Source organism: Lithobates pipiens, unplaced genomic scaffold (assembly GCF_037356315.1).
Source record: "Lithobates pipiens isolate NorthernLeopardFrog02 unplaced genomic scaffold, aLitPip1_a1.2 Scaffold_16, whole genome shotgun sequence".
Taxonomy (NCBI): domain Eukaryota; kingdom Metazoa; phylum Chordata; class Amphibia; order Anura; family Ranidae; genus Lithobates; species Lithobates pipiens.
In genome coordinates, this window is record NW_027507748.1 from 253,219,196 (window position 1) to 253,242,063 (window position 22,868).

The window sequence follows — 22,868 nt, forward strand, 5'->3', positions numbered from 1 at the left end:
CTGTTTCCCGTTGCTATGGGTGACCATTATCTGCTTGGAGGTGCGGCGCGTGTGTTCAAGTCCGTTCGGCCAGGTGATCGTTGGTGGAGTGGTGAACCTCTTGTCTATCCATGGTAGCAATGTATTTGTGTATTTGCTCTTTTTTTACTGTTTGTCTAGCGGTCTCCTCTATGCTGTTTGCGGATGCTTCCGCGTTCCAGCAAGCCTCTCTTTCCTATTTCTGGGTTGCACAGGCGTTCTGCGCATGTGCGGACCCGATGTGAAACCGAGGCTTGGTTTCCGCGCATGCGCCTCGCGTCTGACATCAGCAATGACGTCACAGGCTCCACTTTTAAAATCCTTGGAAGCTGTCAGGACCCTGGGAATGTTTGCAGAGGACACAGCGACTTCCCGGGGCTGACAGTGTGGCGGTTTAAGGTAAGAGCATGTCCCTTAGGCTAGGCATATGCTTACTCTTCATTTTCTAAAAAAAAAAAAAAAAAAAAAAATTATTTTATTTCTCTTTGGCTTGCAGTGTTTCTTTGGTCTGTTGGTTTGTTTGGATATGGACGCCATACTGCCTCCTAGTGGCCAGCCCGCTCATGTTAGGTAGGTTACTAGTAATTATGTGTTTATTCTGGAGAGAGTTTTGCATAGGTAGGATTGACCGTCTGTCTTTTTATCTTTCTGTCTGTTTCCACAGCCCTTCTGGGTCTGATCCACAGCATAATGCCTCTAGACGCAGTGGATCATCAAAATCACACCACCATAAATCCTCCTCAAGGTCTAGCCAGCATAGGTCAAGGTCTGAACAGCGTGACAAGGATTATTCTCACCCCCCTGCTGCTCACTCTAGCAAGGAGCCGGAAAAATCATGCTGGGGGTGCAGGATGCCTGTTCCATTAGCCCTTGTACACACGGTCGGAGAATCCGTCGGAGTGTGTCCTATCGGACCGTGCCGTTGGATAATCCGACTGTGTGTGGTATGCATCGGACTGATTCCGTTGGAATATCCGTCGGACCCAATTTTCCAACATGTTGGAAATATTTCCCGACCAACTGGGCCGGTCGGACATACTCCGATCATGTGTAGCGAATTTTGATTGGACCAAGTGCCACGCATGCTCAGATCAAATTCCTACATCAAAGCTATTGGCTACTAGCCTGAATGTAGTCCCATCGTAACGAAATTACGTCAGCACGTTCTGAAAGATCGGATTTTTTGACAACTTAGTCCGACCGTGTGTATGCAACAGTTTCGGACAAGATCCGCCGGAGAAAATCCGACGGATTTATTTGTTGAAATCTCCGACCGTGTGTACAGGGGCTTAGACAAATCCCTATGCGATCACTGCTTCTCCAAAGGTGCAGATGAGAGGGATGGTGCAGACCAGCGATTGGAGTCGATAGTAAGACAGGTTGTAAAGGAGTCTCTGCAGGAGAGGGATGCGCTACAGTCATGTGAATCCCCGTCGGATTTGTTGGTCCCTCCAACTGGAGAGAACCTATTGCAAGAGACATGGGAATCCTCTCAACCAAGTCACCTCTCTGCTCCTATCTCAGACAGTGAATCTGACTTGGAGGATCCTGGCTTAGGATTTGACTATGGACTGGTTCCTTCATTGAGTAAAGCAGTGAGAAGCTCTGAAGTGGTAAGACCCTATTACTTCCCCACCAAAGCAGAGAAAATTCTTTAAGCAGCTCAATAAGGAGCAACAATATTTTCCTTTCCTTTCGGAGTTGGGTGACATTATCACAGAGGAATGGAGAAAGATGGATAAAAAGGGTCCCATGCAGTCAATGATCCTGAAGCTATACCCTTTTAAGGAAGAGGATGTGAAACACCAGGAGTCGGCTCCACTGGTGGATGCAGCGCTCATGCGTTTGGTAAGATATGTAACTCTCCCTTTAGAAGATATGGTATCTTTTAAAGATCCTTTAGAAAGGCAGATCAATTCAGACCTGAAAAGGATCTACCCAACTTCTGGAATGGCCAGTGCTTGCAATGGCAGCGGTCTCTAAGGCCATAGAATCCTGGGCTGATAATGTGGAAGAATTCCTGAGGAGTATTTCTATCGAAACAGCCAAAGACTCCCCTATCCAAGAAATCAGAATGGTGTCTGCCTTTTTGGGGGAAGCATCTATTGATGTTATTCGCCTGATATCTCGGGATATGTTAGCAGCTGTTTCAGCACGCCGTGCGTTATGGCTCCGTCCATGGCTGGTGGATCAGGCATCCAAACAGGCCTGATGCCGTATTCCTTTTGCAGGGACATCTTTGTTTGGTAATAAGCTGGATACTGCCATTTCCCGGGCTACAGGTGGGAAATCTGGGTTTCTTCCCCAGGACAGACGTCTTGAGAATCAAAAACATCAATTTCCAAGGAGACAGGGCCCTGATCGTGCCAGGGAGGCACGTAGCTATAGGCCTGGTCGAGAATTCTCAAGGTCATGGAAATCCAGGCAGTCTTCTTTTAAAAATACCTCAAAAGGGGGTTCATCCGTCAAGCAGGATTCTGCTAAATCCTTTTGAAATTGGGCCCGCTCAAGCTTGTCAGGTGGGGGCTCGTCTTCTCCACTTCAGGCATGTTTGGGCGGCCTCAATTCGGGATTTTTGGACAGTAAAAACAGTATCCTCAGGTCACAAGTGGGGTTTTGTCAACACCCCAAGGTTAAGATTCATTCCCACAACTCTTCCAGGATCAGAAGAGAAGAAACAAGTCCTATTGACCTACGTGAGCTCTTTACTGGATCAAGGTGCAGTCATACCCGTTCCAGAAGACGAACGTGGCGAGGGCATGTATTCCCCTCTGTTTATGGTTCGGAAGAAAAACGGCACATGGAGGCCGATAATAGATTTGACCCATCTCAATTCCTTCATTCGCAAAGAGAAGTTCAAGATGGAATCTCTGCTTACCATCCAACAGTCAGTGCATCTGGGGGACTGGATGATAACAATCGACTTGAAGGATGCATACTTCCATGTGCCTGTGGCAAAGGAGTTTCAACAGTTCCTCAGCTTTGCGGTAGGGGATCAACATCTTCAGTTTACATGTCTTCCCTTTGGGTTAACGACGTCCCCACGGGTCTTCTTCAAAGTTCTTCTGGCAGTTGTGGCCCTTCTCCGAGTCAAAGGCGTTAGTCTCTACCACTATCTCGGCGACCTACTTCTGCCATCTCAGAACAGAGTGCAGCTCTTGGAGCACAAAGATCTAGTTATCTCCACCCTGCAAGAGTTTGGATGGCTTCTGAACCTAGAAAAGAGTCACCAGGATCCAACTCAATCTCTCGTCTTTCTAGGGGCATAGTTCAACACGGTGGAAGGTACCATCTCCCTTCCAGAAGAGAAGGTTGGAGTCATACGAGACAGGATTCACGCAGCCCTTGTGTCATCTCATCTTTCGGCTCTCCAATGTCTGAAGGTGATTGGCACAACGTCAGCCACCATTCCCATGGTAAAGTGGGCCCAGTTGCACACTCATCCCTTTCAGAAAGGGTTTCTACAGCCGTGGGACTTATCCAGCCAGACACAGCACATATTCCTCACTCCAGCCATGAGGATGTCTCTTCTTTGGTGGCTTCAGGGGAAGAACCTGCACAACCACCATTTGATCATTCCCATCTCATTGGTCACGGTAACATCAGATGCCAGCAACCGAGGATGGGGCGCTCACTGCCTTTCAGATGTCGCTCAGGGCAGGTGGACATTTCCGTCACAAAGGGTTGTCTCCAATGTTCTGGAGTTGAGGGCGGCCTTCCAGGCGCTTCTGTCATTCCACCATCTGATAGTGAATTCCTCGGTAATGCTAAGGTTGGACAACACAACCGCGGTGGCTTACATAAGGAAGCAAGGGGGTACTCGCAGCTGATCTCTGTTACAGGAGGTGGAGCCGATAATGAACTGGGCTCAGAGGAATTTGTCCAACCTTTCTGCGGTCTACATCCCAGGAGTGCAGAATGTCCAGGCGGACTTCCTATGGCTTGTCGAGATGGACAACAACAAATGGTCCCTCCACAGGGAAGTATTCGAATGGCTTCTGACATTGGGATCGTCTCCGGAGGTCGACCTGTTCGCTTCCCCGTGCAATCGGAAGCTACCCAAATATTACTCAAGGTTCAAGGATCCTCAGGCATATGGGATAGATGCCCTCACAGAGCATTGGAAGTTTCAGATAGCTTATGCCTTCCCTCCAGTTCCGGTGATCCTGCAGTTCCTTCGGAGGCTCAGGACAGAGAAGGTAGAGATCCTTGCAGCGATTCCATTCTGGCCCAACAGGCCTTGGTTCCCTCTACTGCTGCTCCTCAGTTATCAAGAGCCAGTTCCCCTGCCTCTCAGGCCGGATTTACTATCTCAAGACACAATGTTACATCCATGCCCATCATGCTTACACCTCAGGGTATGGTTTTTGAGATGGAAAGGCTAGAAGCTCTTGGTTGTCCGGAAGAAGCTGTTCCAACCCTTCTCAATTCCAGACGGGGGAGTACTAACAGAGTATATGAGCGCATATGGTCCAAGTTTCAGTCCATATGTCCTCCAGAGAAAATTATTGTAGTTCAACAGTACAAGATATACTGAGCTTTCTCCAAACAGGCCTTGATTTACCTTTGGCAATCAGTTCATTGAGAGTCCAAGTGTCGGCTATTTCAGCTTTTACGGGAATTTCATGGGCGAATCATGCACTGGTACAGCAATTCTTCAAGGGAGCTATCAGGCTCAGGCCCCAAAGAAAACCGAGGTTTCCTAAATGGGACCTCCCTTTAGTGCTGGACTTTCTTTCGAACCTTGGAAAGGATCCTATAGAGCCTCTGTCCGTAAGGGATCTCACGCTCAAGACCATCTTCTTGGAAGCTATAACCTAAGCCAAGAGAGTTTCAGAGATTAGGAATCCAGGTTCGGAGGAACCTTTTCTGACCTTTTTTTCCGGACAGGGCAGTATTGATTCCCATGTTGGGATCGAATCCCAAAGTAACCTCTGTCTTCCATGAGAATCAGGAAATTGTGCTTCCTACTTTCAAAACATCGGACAAGTCAGGATGTTCATCCTCTGGACGTAGGACACGCACTAAAACAATATTTGGAAGTCACGGCTCCTTTTAGGCAAACAAAATTCCTTTTTGTTCTCCCTCATGGCAAGAATAAAGGAATGCGAGCTTCAGCCAGATCTATCTCTGCCTGGATCATTCAGATCATCCAGAGGGCATACAGAGCAAAGGGCTTGGCTCCTCCTGAGGCATTAACGGCTCATTCAACATGAAGTATCTCAACGTTGTGGGCAGCTTCTCGGCATGTTGCGCCTGAAGTTATTTGCAGAGCGGCCTCTTGGTCTTCCATTAATACTTTTGTTTCCCATTATTGTGTAGAGCCAGCTGCTCTGTCTTCTGTTAGTTTAGGTTTGCAACTTTAATAAATAAACTTTAGTTCTTTGCTCGACATTTTGCCCACCCGGGTGTGTTTGGCGAGTTATTTCCCACACGTATGCTGCCATGGAGCCTGTCAGGAAAACTGAAAATTTGTATCAAATACTTACCGTAATTTTCCTTTCCTGCTAGGCTCCATGGCAGCAGGAGTTCCTTCCCAAATGTCTGGAGTAGGCTAGTTACGGAACACAGATAGTAGCCATGAGCAAAGATTTATGGGAGTTGGGTCCTATTGGGTAATTATGGAGGTGGGGCTACCCACATGTATGCTGCCATGGAGCCTATTAGGAAAGGAAAATTACGGTAAGTATTTGATACAAATTTTTCGTTTTTGAGCCCGGCAGGTGGGAAACGGGGGGAAATTGGATCAAAAATATTAATTTGCAACTGAAAGATATAGTAAAAAAAATTGTAAAATTTGCACTTTGCAAGAACTTCAACTAGACACAGAGGTGATGAAAATTGATATATGTAGGTACGTCCAATTGAAAGGTTTTGTGGAGAAATTACCAAACCCAATTAGATCTGGAGAAGAGCTTACCCCGATTGAGAGCTGGATTATGAAGGGGAACTCTAAAAATAAAATAACATGTTTATATAAAATTCTCACCAAGGAGGGATTGGACGCCCCTTGATATATAAAGAGATGGGAAATGGTAATAGGAACTAACTGCACTACACAGAGATTAGGTAAAATTCTTGAAACCGATTCATGGTTCTGCAATAGATGCCAAGATGGCAGAAACGAATTATAAATGTCTGGCAAGATGGTACCTCACGCCTGATAGAATTAAGCACTTTCAGCAAGAAGGATCCTCCATGTGCTGGAGAGGGTGTGAAGATAAAGATACAATGTACCACATTTGGTGGGATTGTATTATCATAAAAAAATATTGGGGGGAGATACTTGACCTTATTGAATTACTTACTTATGAAAAAATCCAAGCGGATCCATGGATATGTTTATTCCATGGGACTGATACGCCCACCAAGAGTAACTGTGAGAACTTACAGTGTTATGGCACCACCACCAAAGGCCCAATTTTTCTACCACTGTTCAACAATGCCATGTAATTACAATTCTTGATATAATAGTTCACAGCAGGGCGTTCCAGCGCCCACCAAAAGTCACTTTGAGGGCTTACAGTGTTGTGACAACACCAACACCTTAGGCCCAAATTTCTGCAGAGCATATAGGGCAGACTCCTACTTTCAAACATCCACCTTACAAACGTCTCCTACTTGCAAATGGGAGACAACAGGAAGCGAGATGAAAAAAGACAGACGCCCATAAAAAAAAAAATTATACAAGGGTGATAACCCTTCCCTATGTTTTCAAAAAGCTTAAAAAAATATGTTTTGACTGGAGCTACACTTTAAAAATGTACCAGTTCAAAATTACAAACAGATTCTACTTAACACAACAAACCTACACAGTCCCTGTTTTGTTTGCACCGCCTGTATAATGCTGTTCTGAGTATATAGGGCCCGGGGGCCCCACGCCTATCCTTTTTTTAATTTGGGTATGGGGTTCCCCTTAATATCCGTACAAGACCCAAAGGGGTTGGTAATGGGCAGGGGGGCTACCCATGCCATTTTTCTCAATGAGTTTCATCCGTATTTCCGGAACCAGACATCAAAACCACAAGCAGTTTTAAATAACTTTTTTTACGTTAGAAATGCCATTTTGTGCAGGGACTGTTCTAAACACGGGAAGCATGAGCCACTTCACAGGCATACTATAGACACCCCCCAGGCATGATATTTAAAGGAATATTTCACTTTTTTCATTAAAATCAGTGCTCCCAAAAAAAAAAATGTTTTTAAAACTTTTTTGCATTGATACATGTCCCCTGGGGCAGGAGCCGGGTCCCCAAATTCTTTAATGGACAATAACTTGCATATTAGCCTTTAAAATTAGCACTTTTGATTTTAAATGTTCGAGTCCCATAGACTTTAATGGGGTTCTAAAGTTCGTATGAATTTTCGGTCCGTTCGCAGGTTCTGATGCGAACTGAACCGGGGGGGGTGTTCGGCTCATCCCTATACACGATGAATACTGATGTCCATACAGATAAAAACGATCTGAGGATGGTAGAGTACAGTAAAATAAAATAAAATGGGATTGATCACATCTATAGTAACAACAATTCAATATATTATAATGATCCTGCATATAAAGGGCATATAAATGTGCTGGATGCAAAAAATTGGATAAATAATTATATAAAAAAAAAAAACAAGCATCATAAATAAGTCCAAAAGAATATATAGTGACTAATAATAATTAAAAAAAAAAATATATATATATATATATATATATATATATATAAAGTGCTAGTGCAATTCAATGGCAATAATATTCGGAAAGCAGACACCATAAAAAAATAAGTCTCTCAATAATGTTCAGCAGCACCAGAAGAGTTCAAATAAATTCTTATCCAGGTGAAATATGATGCAAAAAGACATGGGCTCTCAGAACTCTCACCTCCACTCCTTGATATAATAGCACATCAAATACAATGAATGACCTCCATTCTCTCCTTTACCACCAGGGGGTCTTCAGTTAATAACATGGAAATTATGGACATCCACACTGGGTCACCAGGGGACCATTCATCCCTGTATCAACCATAAGCAAAGCCAGGCAGCGACCTCCGCAAAAATATGCCACTCAATAGAGATATAGGGAGAGAGAGAAAGGCTCCAATAGTGTAGTATTAGGTAAAATGAAAGGTTCAATTTATTAAAATAATGATGAAGTCACGTGACTGACATAACGCGTAAGGATTGGCCGTGACGTAATACCGGAATGTGACGCAAGACTGGCGGAAGTCGCCAGGACACCATTTTCCTTATGTGCTGTTTGTTATTTCTATTCATGTGAGAGTCATATCATTATTTTAATAAATTGAACCTTTGATTTTACCTAATACTACACTATTGGAGCCTTTCTCTCTCTCCCTATATCTCTATTGAGTGGCATATTTTCGCGGAGGCCGCTGCCTGGCTGTGCTTATGGTTGATACAGGGATGAATGACCCCCTTGTGGCCCAGTGTGGATGTCCATAATTTCCATGTTATCAACAACTGAAGACCCCCTGGTGGTAAAGGAGAGAAAGGAGGTTATTCATTGTATTTGATGTGCTATTATATCAAGGAGTGGAGGTGAGAGTTCTGAGATCCCATATCTTTTTGCATTATATTTCACCTGCCGTTTCCTGGATAAGAATTTATTTGAACTCTTCTGGTGCTGTTAAACATTATTGAGAGACTTATTTTTTATGGTGCCTACTTTCCCAATATTATTGCTATTGGATTGCACTAGCACTTAGCACTTTATATATTTATTATTTATTTTTTATTATTAGTCACTATATATTCTTTTGGACTTATTTATGATGCATGCCTTTCTAATATAATTATTTATCCAATTTTTTGCATCAAGCACATTGCACTTTATATGGTTTTTATTCACTGTTACACATTCCACTTGCGCAGGATCATTATTGATTATATTATATTTTATTTGCAGTATCATGTGAATACTGATAGATCCAGCTGCATGTATTAGCACTTTGTTTGCAATTTGCAAGTGTATTTTTATTTGTCTTTTTTCAAATTTTTTCTTTTTGTCTTTTTTAAAATGTCTTTTTGATATTTATCACTATTTACCATATTCATAGTCTTTACCTTTAGGTAGTAGCGTGAGGGCTGCCTTATTTTATTTAGATACACATGTTTATACATGGCAGGGGACCGATTAAGTATATTATTATATAAAATCTACATACTACTACTGAGAGGTAAATGTTTGAACACATCTAATCCATAAAATAAAATATCTAAATATATATATCTAAATATATAATATAATAAATCTCAAATATATTTATCACAGATTTCTTAAAGTGGTTGTATACTCAAATTTGTAACTTTTACCTACAGGAAAGCCTATAATAAGGCTTACCTGTAGGTAAAAAAAATATCTCCTAAACCTGTACGGTTTAGGAGATATTCCCCTCGGTATGCGCCGCTGGCTGCAGCGGCGCATGCACATAAGGGGATTCTCGGCCTGAAAATCCGGCAGTGGCCGGCCGGCCGGAATCAAATCTCCTGCGCGCATGCACGGGAGTGACGATATCGCGGCTCCGACCACTCACAGCGCCGGAGCCACGATACCCGGAAGAAAAGCAGAGGGAGCATGTCAGCTCCCTCGGCGTGGATCAGACCAAATGTCGGGGCTTCGTTCTAAGGTAAGTATTTCATAATGAGCTAGTATGCAGTGCATACTAGCTCATTATGCCTTTTGCTTTGCAGGTTTAAAAAACATATTACTTGCGGTCAGAGAGAAGATCAACAGAGTTTATGAATAGAATGGGAGCAGAGAAAGAAAACGCACACAAACGCATAAAACGCACTGATCACTAAGAACATTAAAACTGGAACAGCAAGCAGGATAAGGAGCCAGAACGGATGTCAGCAAGCCAGTCTTTAACCACTTTCAGACCGGACCATTTTGCTGGCTTAAGACCAGACCACTTTTTGCGATTCGGCACTGTGTCGCTTTAACTGGCAATTGCGTGGTCATGCGACGAGGCTTCCAAACAAAATTTACGTCCCTTTTTCCCACAAATCTAGCTTTCTTTTGGTGGCATTTGATCACCCATGCGGTTTTTATTTCTTGCACTATAAACAAAAAAAGCGGCAATTTTGAAAAAAAACACATTTTTTACTTTTTGCTATAATATACCTCAAAAATATATATAAAAAAAAAAAAAAACATTTTTCCCTCAGTTTAGGCCGATACGTATTCTTCTACATATTTTTGGTAAAAAAAAAAAAAAAAAAAAAAATCGCAATAAGCGTTTGATTGGTTTGCGCAAAATTTATAGCATTTACAAAAAAGGGGATAGTTTTATGGCATTTTATTATTTTTTTTTTTATTAGTAATGGTGGCGATCAGTGATGTTTATTGTGACTGCAACATTATGGCAGACACATCGGACATTGACACATTTTTGGGACCACTGTCATTTATACAGCAATCGGTGTTATACAAATGCACCAGCGGGTGGCAGTGTAGGGGTTAAGTGTGTCCTAGTGGCGTGTTACTAACTGTGGGGGGCTGGGCTGTGTGTTAGTGAACACTGATCTCTGCTCCAATCACAGGGAGCAGAGATCAGTGTCACTTGTTGTAAACAGCATCTCCCCGTTCAACCTCCCTGTGAGATGATCGCGGGTACCCCAGCGGCGATCAACTCTGCCGACCCGCGACTGGACTCACAGGGGTCCCGACCGGCATGCACACAATGGCAGCGTGACAATTTCAACTGGACGTACCAGTTTGCCTGCCTGTGCCATGCTGCCGACGTACATCGCCATGCGCCGGTTGGGAACTAGTTAAACAGGAACGCAGGAGATGGTTTCTTGTGATGTGACCAAGGTGAAGGTGGAGATGAAGTGAGCTGGACAGCTTTAAGTAGGCAGGTCAGACGAGCAGGATCAAGACCAGCTGGTTAACTGTGAAGAGAGATGAGAGCTGGCAATTAGCCGATAGCTGAGCAGCCAGCCCAGAGAAGGAAGGGCTAAGCCAGCCCTGACAACACCCCAGAACTTCAGCCCCGTGGGATCCTGATTGTGGTGCATTTTAAAGTGCAATAACATGTTGTGGTCCTTGAAACCTATCTTGATATTGGCTATATGTTCTGCTATATGTATTTTTAGCAATCTTTTCGTATAAATGAATCCACAAGGACATTGTATTGCATATACCACATATGCCGTATTGCAGGTAAACTCCTTAATTCTAAATTCCTTATTGTTGGAAGTTGATAAGAATTTATCCAGAGCTCTTATTGGTGTCCTCACCTCTTTGCATGCACAGCATTTTCTACAAGCGTAGAACCAGTCTTTATCCCAAAAAGAGGGGGGGTCTACATGGAGGGTTGATTATCTTATTTAAAATTTTATCGACATAGCTGGGGCCTCTTCTGTAAATGAAGCCAGGTTTAGGAGATAATGCAGGTTTTAATACTGCATCCATTAATAGGATATGCCAGTGGGAGATTAAAATTTCCTCAAATTCCTTATACTGGGCGTGAAATCCAGATATGAAACTCCATACCTGGTTATTAGATTTCAAAGGCTGTACCCCAACCCTCAAGAATTCTTCTCTTGGAATTGAGGCAATGATTTCAATGATGTGATCCAGAATTTTTTCATGATATCCCTTCTCCACAAATTGCTTCTCAATTATCAGAGCCTGAGTTTCAAAGTCTTCAGTTTTTGTACAATTTCTCCTCACCGTAGTTAGTTGTCCCTTTGGGATGTTTCTCAGCCTAGTGCGGTGTCCACTTTGGATAGGTAAAATGCTATTTGAATCTGTGGGTTTGAAGTATACTGAAGTACCCAATTTGTTCCCCTGTCTGTAAATGTTAATAATAGAGAAAATTGATGCATTTTTCACTAAATTCACTTTTTAATTTAAAGTTGCTGGTATTGCGATTTAGTTCTTCTAACAATTGATGTAGAGACGCTTCCGTGCCTGACCAGATGAATAGGAAGTCATCGATGTACCTTCTGTACAGCTGCAATTGATCCCTTTTTACTGAGAATATTGTCTTATTTTCCCACTCTCCCATAAAGAAGTTTGCTATACTTGGGGCGAATTAAGCACCCATCGCAACACTGCATTTCTGGGAGTAGTAGTTGCCATCATGCCAAAAGTAGTTGTGATCTAAACAGAAATCCAAGGCATTTCTTATAAACAGCTTCTGATTATGTGATATATCATCTCTCTTACATAGGGCCCAATTTCTGGCTAATAGCGCATCACCATGTTGTATAATAGTGTAAAGGGAGGAGACGTCTGCAGTTACTAAGTATACATCATCTTTTCCTGATAAATCAATTTTGTGTATAAGCTGTAATAGGTTTTTTGTATCTCGTAGATAAGCTTTTGTTTGTACAATACTTTTCTGTAGAAACAGATCTAGGTATTGTCCCATCCGAGATGTCACTGAGCCTATCCCGTTAACAATTGGTCTCCCAGGAGAGCATTGTGTATCCTTATGGATTTTAGGAAGGGTGTAGTTAACCGGGATTCTGCTTCTACTCAGAACTAGATCATGTCTTTCTTTAGCAGACAACAATAATAATAACCTGATTCAACAAGAATTTTTAAATCATTTTCATATTGTGCGGTGGGATCATTGTCCAATTTCCGATAAGTATCTCCATCCATCAGCAATTCAATTAATTGGTTATTATAAAATTCTTTCATGAGTATAACTACTCCCCCACCTTTATCTGCAGGTCTTATGATCAGGTATTTTCTTTTTTCCAATAATTCAATACCTTCTTGTATGTACCTTGGATTCACATCTTTTTTTGGATAAAACCTTCTAGATCCTGTATGACTAGACCTCTAAATACCTCTATTTGATGATTTGTGCCATTCAGGTGATTAAAAAGTGTCTTATTGTGTAAGCCGCTATCCATGGTTACCGACGACAGACTTGTGACAGGCTGAGAACTCTTATTCAGAAAGAACTTCTTCATATTTAATTTTCTCATATATTTGTGGATATCAATAAAAACATCAAACTTATTGACTGGTCTTTTCGGACCACATTTCAGACCTAGATTTAAAATATTAGTTTCCTTGTGTGTCAAATTAACATCTGTCAGGTTAAAAATGCCTCCTAATCCTGCTCTCTCCTTTTTCTGGATCCTTCGCCCAACTCTGTGATTCTTCTCTCCTTAGTCCCGAGTACTGGGCTCGTTCTCTCTCCCAGTATAGAGGTTCTCTCCATTGTGGTCCTCTGTAATCCTGTATTGAGTTTGCATTGGAGGTCTTCCTCTCCGAGGGGGGGAATCCTCTCTCCCTATTCTTCATGTTGCCACAAAGCATCATATCTATTGTGTACTGGAATGTGATATTAGTCATTATATGTTGAATGAAAGTGTGAATTTGTAGTGACACCTCTTGTAGTTCTATCTCTTCCTTGATTCACATTATTCCCAATGACAGTAGACTGCTCTCGAGGTGGATGTATGGGATCCTCCATTCTCAAAGGAGTTCAATGAGATCCCTCTAGCTTAATAAATATCTTTTTACTCTGGAAATACACCAGTGGTTTGTGACGTCCCTTCTTTGTTTAGTATATATATTATTATTATATATATTAATTATATTAAACTTTGGGGATAATAGCTCTGTGGGACCAAGTGAATAATTAAAGTCCGCTTATCTTCAGCACACAAAAATAAGAAAAGAAAGCACCTACTGTTCTGTAGTCGGGTCTTCACCCCAAAGTTTTCAGAGATCTTTTGTAGCCTCCATAACAGCAAGACAGCTCCTCAGACAGGTGTTGATCTCCTACTCCTCCTCACCACCACCTCTCTACTACTTCCTGTCTTATGAGCCGTCTTTTTGGAGGCCTTTGTCGAGTGGCTGAAAGCCGTGGGGAAACTATAGAGCAGTTGCTGGTTCCCCAACTGTATAGGCAGATGCTACTTGATCTAGCCCACAACGATGCACTGGGAGGACACTTGGGGGCAGAGAAAACAGAGGCCAGGCTAACCAACCAGTTTTGCTGGCCAGGGGTGAATGTTGAGATTAAAAGATATTGTGCATCTTGTCCGATTTGCCAGTTAACTGCCCCAGTGCCCCACTATAGAAGCCCTCTGGTACCCTTGCCAATTATTAAGGTTTCATTCGAGCGGATCGCTATGGATCTCGTGGAACCCCTGGTAAAGTCGGCAAGGGGCACCAATATATATTAGTCATCCTAGACTACACAACCAGGTATCCAGAAGCCGTTCCTTTGAGGAAAACTTCCGCTAAAGCCATTGCCGGGGAACTATTTCAAATGTTTTCACGAACTGGATTTCCCAAAGAGATACTAACGGACCAGAGCACCCCTTTTATGTCAAAGGTGATGGCGGACTTGTGCAAACTGTTTCAGATTAAGCAGTTGCGGATGTTCGTCTATCACCCGCAGACCGATGGCCTAGTTGAGAGGTTTAATAAAACTCTAAAGTCCATGCTAAGAAAGACGGGAAGGATTGGGATATGTTACTCCATGCCCTCTTGTTTGCCATCCGGGAGGTTCCACAAGCGTCCACGGCTTCTCACCGTTTGAGCTAGTGTATGGGCGATGGCCCCAGGGGTTGCTTGATCTGGTAAAGGAAACGTGGGAAAGTGAGTCTTCGCCACACAAAACCGTGGTAGAGCATATCTCTAAAATGTGAGAGAGGGTGGCTAAGGTGATGCCGCTGGTGAGGGAGCACATGCAGAAGGCTCAGAATGCCCAAAGAAAGGTGTATAACCGATCTGCGAAAGTCAAACAGTTTCAAGTAGGAGACCGGGTGGCTGTCCTAATACCCACAGTGGAGAGCAAGTTCTTGGCCAAGTGGCAAGGTCGTTTGAGGTAGTAGAAAAAGTGGGGGAGGTAAACTACAAGGTACACCAGCCAGGCAAAAGAAAACCATACCAGATCTATCACGTGAATTTGTTGAAACCCTGGAGAGACAGAGAACAGGTATCTGCGGTGGTAGCGGTACAGTTAGGAGACCATGCAGGGATCGACCTGGTGCAGGTGGCTGCTACCTTAACTAGGCCCCTAACCCAGCAAGCAAAAGAGTTCCTTCAAAGAAATAGGGACATGTTTTCAGGGTTGCCGGGACTCACCAATGTCATCAAGCATGACATCGGAACTGAACCCAATGTAAAAATTCAGTTTAAGCCTTACCGTATCCCAGAAGCTCATAGAGTGGCAGTGTCTGAAGAGGTCAAAAGAATGCTCGAGCTTGATGTCATCGAGGAGTCGCAGAGCGAGTGGTCAAGTCCAATCGTGTTGGTACCCAAACCCAATGGCACTCTTCGCTTCTGCAATTACTTTAGAAAACTTAATGAAATCTCCAAGTTTGATGCTTATCTCATGCCACGGGTAGATGAGCTAATTGAGAGGTTGGGTCCTGCCAGGTATATTACCACGCTGGACCTCGCGAAAGGGTACTGGCAGATTCCCCTGACCAAGGAAGCTAGGGAGAAAACAGCCTTCTCTACCCCAGAAAGCCACTCCCAATTCAAAAGAATGTCATTTGGTTTAAACTCTGCCCCCGCTACGTTCCAAAGGGCCATGGACAAAACTTTGCTTCCACATCATCGGTACACTTCTGTTTATTTGGATGACAGTCATCTTCCCCGAGTTCAGGCAGTCATAGACTCCTTGAGAAGAGCAGAATTTGCCATCAATCCAGAAAAATGTGCAATTGGGGTGGAGGAAGCCAAATACCTAGGGTACATTGTGGGTAGAGGGCTGGTGAAGCCCCAAATGAGTAAAGTAAAAGCCATACAGGACTGGCCCTGTGCCCTAACCAAGAAGCAGGTAAGAGCATTTTTGGGCATAGTTGGCTACTACCGGAGGTTCATCCTCAACTTTGCCACCATTGCTGCCCCATTGACTGACCTGACCAAAGGCAGAAAGTCGGTGATGGTAAAGTGGAATGACGGATGCCGAAAAAGCTTTTCAGAAGCTTAAGACGACATTGTGCCAGGACCCAGTGCTCGCTGCTCCGGACTTTACTAATGATTTTGTAGTACAGACAGATGCTTCAAATGAAGGGTTAGGAGCAGTCCTGTCACAAGTGATCAATGGGGAAGAGCACCCCGTAGTTTTTCTAAGTAGGAAGCTGACGGCAGTGATGAAAAACTATGCATTAAGTGGGCTTTGGACTCTTTGCGGTATTTCCTTCTAGGCAGAAGCTTTCACCTGGTATACGACCACGCCCCATTGACCTGGATGAGGCAAAATAAGCACACTAATGCCAGAGTAACAAGGTGGTTCCTTTCCCTCCAGGAGTTCAATTTTGTGGTAGAGCACAGAACCGGGAAAAAACATCAGAACGCCGATGCCCTCTCCCGGGTCCATTGTATGGCATCAAGTGGTGCCTCAAACACCTCCGCGTTGAGGCAGAGGGGGGATATGTACAGGACGCCAAGGTTGGGTCCTGGACGGGTGCTATGTCACTTCAGAGCCCCCCCAAATTCCGGGTCCCAACTGTCTCTCTTAATATAGAGAGGACCATGAGTCAGTCCTCTCCTAAAACTATCCCCGGAATTTCTCACCCATTTTTGGGTGACCCCCTGAAGCCTACCAGGATTCCCTTAAAGGGACCTCAACCCGAATATAGGTGCTACATAGCACCCGTCCAGGACCCAACCTTGGTGTCCTGTACAATAAATATATATTCCAAAACTCTGCGTGCGAAGCAGCAGTTTAGGTTGCAAATCAGTGTGAATGGGCCCTCAGTACTGGCAGAGCAGGTGAAGCTCAAATGTTATAACACTGCCACAGACAAAAGAAAAGCCCGTGGAGGTCTGCCCATTGCAGGTTCAACCAAGTATTTACTAACTATAATGAGCTGAATGATAAAAATCTTCTGCTACAGGGTATAATACTTTTAAAAACACACAAAAAAAGATGAGAAAACCTCTTGCCGACCACTATGTATATATTTACTACGGGGAGGTGGCTCCTGTGCAAAAAATCACGTAAAGGTACGTGCCTCTACACTTTCAGATCTGTGTTGCGATGCCTGCTGGAACCCACCAATCGTTCGAGGTACAGGCAGAACGATGATCTGTAAACAAGACACCGCGTTTCAGTGACAAGGGAAGCCAGTAATCTTGTGTTTCCGCTAAGCAGAAACACAGATCTCGGTCTTCCCACAGTACAAGCACCCCCCACACAGCAAGAAAGCACTCCCTAGTAACACATTTAACCCTTTGATTGCCCCTGATGTTAAGCCCTTCCCAGCCAGTGTCATTAGTACAGTGACAGTGAAATTGTTTAGCACTGATCATTGTCACTGTTCCCCAAAAAAAAGCGTAAAAAGTGTCAGTTGGTGTCCGATTAATCCATCACAATATCTCAGTCCCACTATAAGTCGCTGATCACCACCATTACTAGTAAAAATATAAAAATTCCATAAATATATCCCATAGTTTGTAGTTTGCGCAAACCAATCAATATACACTTATTTGGATTTTGTTTACCAAAAATATGTAGCAGAATACATATTGGCCAAAATTGATGAAGAAATTCGATTTTTTACATATTTTTATTGGACATGTTTTATAGCAGAAAGTAAAAAATATTGTTTTTTTTTCTAAAAATCGTCCGTCTTTGTTTATATCGCAAGAAATAAAAACCACACAGGTGATCAAATACCACCAAAGATCTATTTATAGGGAAACAACAAAACAAATGTAATTTCGGTACAGTGTCGCGCGGCTACGCAATTGTCAGTTAAAATAACGCAGTGCTGTATCACAAAAAATTGCCTGGTCGTGAAGAGGGGTAAAATTTCCGGAGCTGAAGCAGTCAATGACATTTAAAGGGCTGATTAACACTTGCTTCATCTGCAATACACATTAATGGCTAGTTTACACTTGCTTCAAAACAAGGCTTTTGACAGGCTTTGTTAAAGTTCCCTGAAAGCTAGTCAACGATCCCGTCACTAAATAAAATGCTTAGTTTACAGTCCTGTTTACACCTGCTCTTGCTTTGCTTCAAAAATTATATCCCATGTAGCTTTAGCGGTGCTTCAAAACGTCTTCAAAGCCTCTATAGAAGTCTATGGCAAAGCTAGCTTGAAGCCACACCAAAGCCTCATCGAAGCACCAAGCAAAAGCAAGGTGTAAACAGGACTGCAAGCAAATCATTTTACCGGTATTTAGTGACGGGGGCTTTGACTGGCATTCAGAGAGCTTTAACAAAGCGTGTCCAAAGCCATGTTTTGACGCAAGTGTAAACTAGCACTAAGACCCCTTTCACACCGGGGCAGTACGGGCATTAGCGGTAAAGCTAGTTTTAGTGGCGCTTTACCGCTTTTATAGTGGGGCACTTTTAACCCCTGCTAGCGGACAAAGAAAGGGTTAATAGTGCCTGTGTTGCGGTGCTTCGGCACTGCTGCCCATTCATTCTAACGTGCTGGACATTTTGGGAGCGGAGTATACAAAGATGCTGCTGGCATGACTTTTCCCCTCCTGCAAGCTCACTCTGGCGTTCACACTGGTGTGGCTTGAGAGGTGCTTTTCAGGTGCTATTTTTAGCGCTAAAATGCCTGAAAAGCTCCCCAGTATGAAAGGGGTCTTAATGTGTGTTGAAGCCAAAGCAAGTTTAAATAAGTCCCAACAAAGACAGAAAGCCCTTGAACTGTAGACAGTGAATGCATAACTGCATTGGGGTTCATAAGCATTTCGAATGGCTACCCTACTTGCTAACCTGCAGGTAAAGGTGAGTCAAAGACTGAGCACTGAATATTAATCACTTGCAATCTTAACACATACACTGGAAGAAAAATAGGTATTGCCACCCTAAGGATGGATTACATATTTATTAGTCACGACAATTTAATATGCAAATAACCCGGTTTAATTTACGGGTACAAACTGTCAAATTTATTATACATCTGTTGGCAAAGCTTGAGGAAATTTCCAAAAATCTTACTGTGCATAGGCAACCCATGTTTTAATAAGAAAAAAAGAAATAGAAATACTGTATTTATCGGCGTATAACATGTGCCCTTTTCCCCTTAAAACCAGGGGAAAACCGTGGGTGCGTGTTATACACTGATCCCCACTGTCTCTAAGGGGAAGAGGAGCACCGCCGACATAGACCGAGCCACGCTGAGTGTACTGTGTACTCAGCTAGGCTCGGCTCGCAGTCACGCCTCCTAGCATTAACGTCCTGCCATTGGACCGGTGTTATGTCAATCATAGGAGCCGGGCCAAGGGCCGGGACGAGCCGAGGACACAGGACATCCAGCTGTGTCTATCTCGGCACCGCAATTTTAAAAATGATCATGCTGCAATTGTGTACAAGGCTGCAGATGGACACTTCATTCTGCAATGATGGGCAAGTCTGCAGAGGGACACTGAAAAGGCTGCAATGATGGGCATTTAAAATATGTTTTTTTTTCCTTGAACTTCCCTCCTAAAATTAGGGTGCATGTTATATGCCGATAAATACAGTATTTTGATACGATTGAAAATTGTTTATGTAATGCAGAAGAGCACACCGTTAGAAAATGGTATTACCTGAAGAGCTCTCTTGAGAGAAAACCTTACGCTTCCCAAGTCTTTGAGACAGGTTTCGATGAAGAGCTGGAGGATCTGTTGACATTTGAAAAAAAAAAAAAAAAAAGAAGAGGGGGGGGGGGAGAAGCATTACCACCAAGTCACAGATCAGTAAAAAAGAAAAATTCCATTGACATACTGGATGCTGAAGCTGAATGAAAACCATCACAATCTTCTTGGTGTTCTGGTCACAAAAACAACACATTACCTTTGTTTTTAAAGACGGATCTGTTTATTTTAAAAGTCATGAGGCTGTGCCCATAAAAGGGAAGCAAAAACAAGCTAACTATTCGGCTGCTACACAGACGCTATAGTGATAAAAATAGAGCCTGCATAGGTAAGAGATCATGCTCTGAAGCCTACACAATTTAAACGGCATATCTTTCGCCTCCACAGCGAGTTCCCAATAGGGGTGGATGGACGAAAGTTACAGGGCCCGTTTCCCACTCTAATGGTCTCACTGACATAACCCTAAGAACCCCCCCATAACAACTATGGCCTACTGACTTGGAATTTCCACAAATATAGATCACCCAAATGGTGCCTCTAAACTCCCTAACTCTACATCCTGCTCGTGCTGAGGATTGGCGCTCTGTACAATCCCCACCTGAGAGGCAGGTTCGTCCCTTACATGTCTTGTTCCTACTCACCTATCCTATTCAGATTGCCACACTTATACCATTGGCTCCAAACACGCCACTTTCACTTGGTTTACTTTACATTGTAATAATAAAAACCAAAAGCCTATGATAATAATACTGCTTGATACCTACTGTTATTTCCAATTATATGGCAGTCGCTGATGGATTATACATATGATTTTGATTTTGTTACGGTTACTGTATTTGCCTTGACTGTATTGTTATCTATACTTTAATAAAATGTTTGAAAACAAAAATAGAGCCTGCATAGCGCCAGTAAAGAGCCGAGAGCTTTCTCACTGGAGCAGTGGGCTGGCAGGACACCAAAAAAGCAGTGCAAGTTGCATCTTTGTAACACTGTAGGAGTGGTGTACACACTGCTCCTAAAGTGCCCCTGCATTTTGCGGGCAGTTTGAACCCTTTTTTGGACGCTAGTGGGGGTTAAAAGGGCCCTGCTAACAGCCAAAAACCTCTGCTAAAACGACGGTAAAGCACCGCTAAATATTGCCCTAGTGTGAAAGTAGCCTTAGTCAATGTTACTGCCTGTAGGCTCCCTGCAGCTGATCTGTTTGGCTTACACTTACACTTTGTTCCACACTGGGGGATATTTAGTAAAACTGAAGCATGCAAAATCTGGTGCAGCTCTGCACAGAAAACAAACAGCTTCCAGGTTTTTATCAAAGCTCAATTGAACAAACTGAAATTTGAAGCCAATTGGCTACCATGCACAGCTACACCAGATTCTGAGTGCTACAATTTTAGTAAACCATCCCCATTTTGTTTCTGTGAAGAGGGCCTTCTTATTGCAGAAATACACCTTTGCCTCATGTTAGAGCTGATATACTTACTACTCTCTAGTGGAGCTATTGGGTAGGATGGGAGGAGAAAGTACCCGATTGTGACAGGTACACTCTGCTGCAATCCTCCCTCTCCCTCCTGCAGTCTTCTGGGACACGTGCCAGGTCCCAGAAGACTGCAAGGCCGCTCGGTGTGCAGAGCTGCTCGAGCATGTGGGCTCCTTGAGGGTAGGGACCGATGTTAGAGTGCAAAAGAACAGGGATAGGGACAATTGTAGACACTCACTTAGGTTGAACTGGATGGACTGGTGTCTTTATTCAACCTTACTAACTATGTAACTATGTGCAGTGGGCACCCAGCTGTGAAGTCCCAAGATGTCACACCCAGGTGCCCTTAGTAGAGATGCTGGTGCTAGGGAGAGAGGACACAGGGTGAAAACAGCTCGGATGAGCACACTGTTGGATTGTGGGACAGGCGAGTGGAAGTTTATTAAAAAAAATAAAAAATCAGCAGCTACAGTTTCTGCTGCCAATTTTTCATTTTTACATAGGAGCTGTCCATATGTTAGTCAGTTAAATTTCAATCAATGTAAGGCCAGCATTAGGGTTCAAAACAACCTATCACTGCGTAAAGGACACCAAACTGGAGAAAACACAGGAATCGCCCCACAGAGCAATTCCTGGATTCAAAATCACTTGCCTTGCAACAGGAGAAAACATTTCCAGTTTCAATGATAAACTTTGTCACAAGTTGACTTAGAAAAAGCTTAAAAGCTTAGCCACTTCAGCCTCGGAAGGTTTTTACCGCCTTCCTGACCAGAGCACTTCTTACAATTTGGCATTGTGCTGCTTTAACTGGTAATTGCATCATCATGCAATGCTGTACCCCAACTAAATTTGCATAATTTTTTTTTTTTCCCCACAAATAGAGATTTCTTTTGGTTTGTATAACAAAAAGTAGAAAAAAATACAATAAATTCTATTTAGTCATACATTTAGGCCAAAATGCATTCAGTCACATGTCTCGGGTAAAAAAAAATTCAGTAATGCCCCGTACACACGAGAGGACTTATGTCCGACAGACTTCCAAAGGAGTTCCGACGGAGTTCCGACGGAGTTCTGACAGACTTTTCGGCCGAACGGACTTGGCCACACACGATCACACTAAACTCCGACGGATTCGAACGTGATGACGTACGACCCGACTCGAATAAGGAAGTTCATAGCCAGTAGCCAATAGCTGCCCTAGCGTCGGTTTTAGTCCGTCGGAGTAGCATACACACGAGCGGATTTTTCGAAGGGGACCGGGTCCGGCGGAGTTCCGTCGGGAAAATTTGAAGCATGCTTCATTTCTAAAGTCCGTCAGACTTTTGCGAAGCTAAAGTCCGTTGCAGCCCACACACGATCGGATAGTCTGACGGACTCGGTCTGACGGACTTTGGATGTTGAAAAGTCCGCTCGTGTGTACGGGGCATAAGCGTATATTTAACCACCTCAATACAGTGCAGTTACACCCCCTTCCTGACCAGACCAATTTTCAGCTTTCAGCGCTCTCACAGTTTGAATGACAATTACTCAGTCATCCTACACTGTATCCATATGAAACTTGCGTCTTATTTTCCACACAAATAGAGCTTTCTTTTAGTGGTATTTAATCACTAGTGGGTTTTTTATTTTTTGTGCTATAAATAAAACGTAAATTTTGTGAAAAAAAATGCCTTTTTCTTCTTTTCTGTCATAAATTTTTGCTAATTAGTAATTTTTCTTCATAAATTTTGGCCAAAATTTATACTGCTACATATCTTTGGTAAAAATAACCCACATTAGTATATATTATTTGGTCTTTGTGAAAGTTATAGAGTCTACAAACTATGGTGCCAA

At 43.2% G+C, this 22,868-nt stretch overlaps 1 protein-coding gene across 12 annotated transcripts in view; it reads right to left on the reverse strand.

Annotated features, from left to right (window-relative positions):
- LOC143982506 (zinc finger CCCH domain-containing protein 11A-like) overlaps positions 1 to 22,868 on the reverse strand; it is an 805,224-nt gene that overhangs the window by 627,790 nt on the left and 154,566 nt on the right. For all 12 annotated transcript variants that reach the window (XM_077481309.1, XM_077481314.1, XM_077481311.1 and 9 more), the window contains one exon: positions 19,511 to 19,585. In XM_077481309.1, coding sequence (XP_077337435.1) covers positions 19,511 to 19,585 — 75 coding nt within the window. The remainder of the gene's footprint in view (positions 1 to 19,510; positions 19,586 to 22,868) is intronic.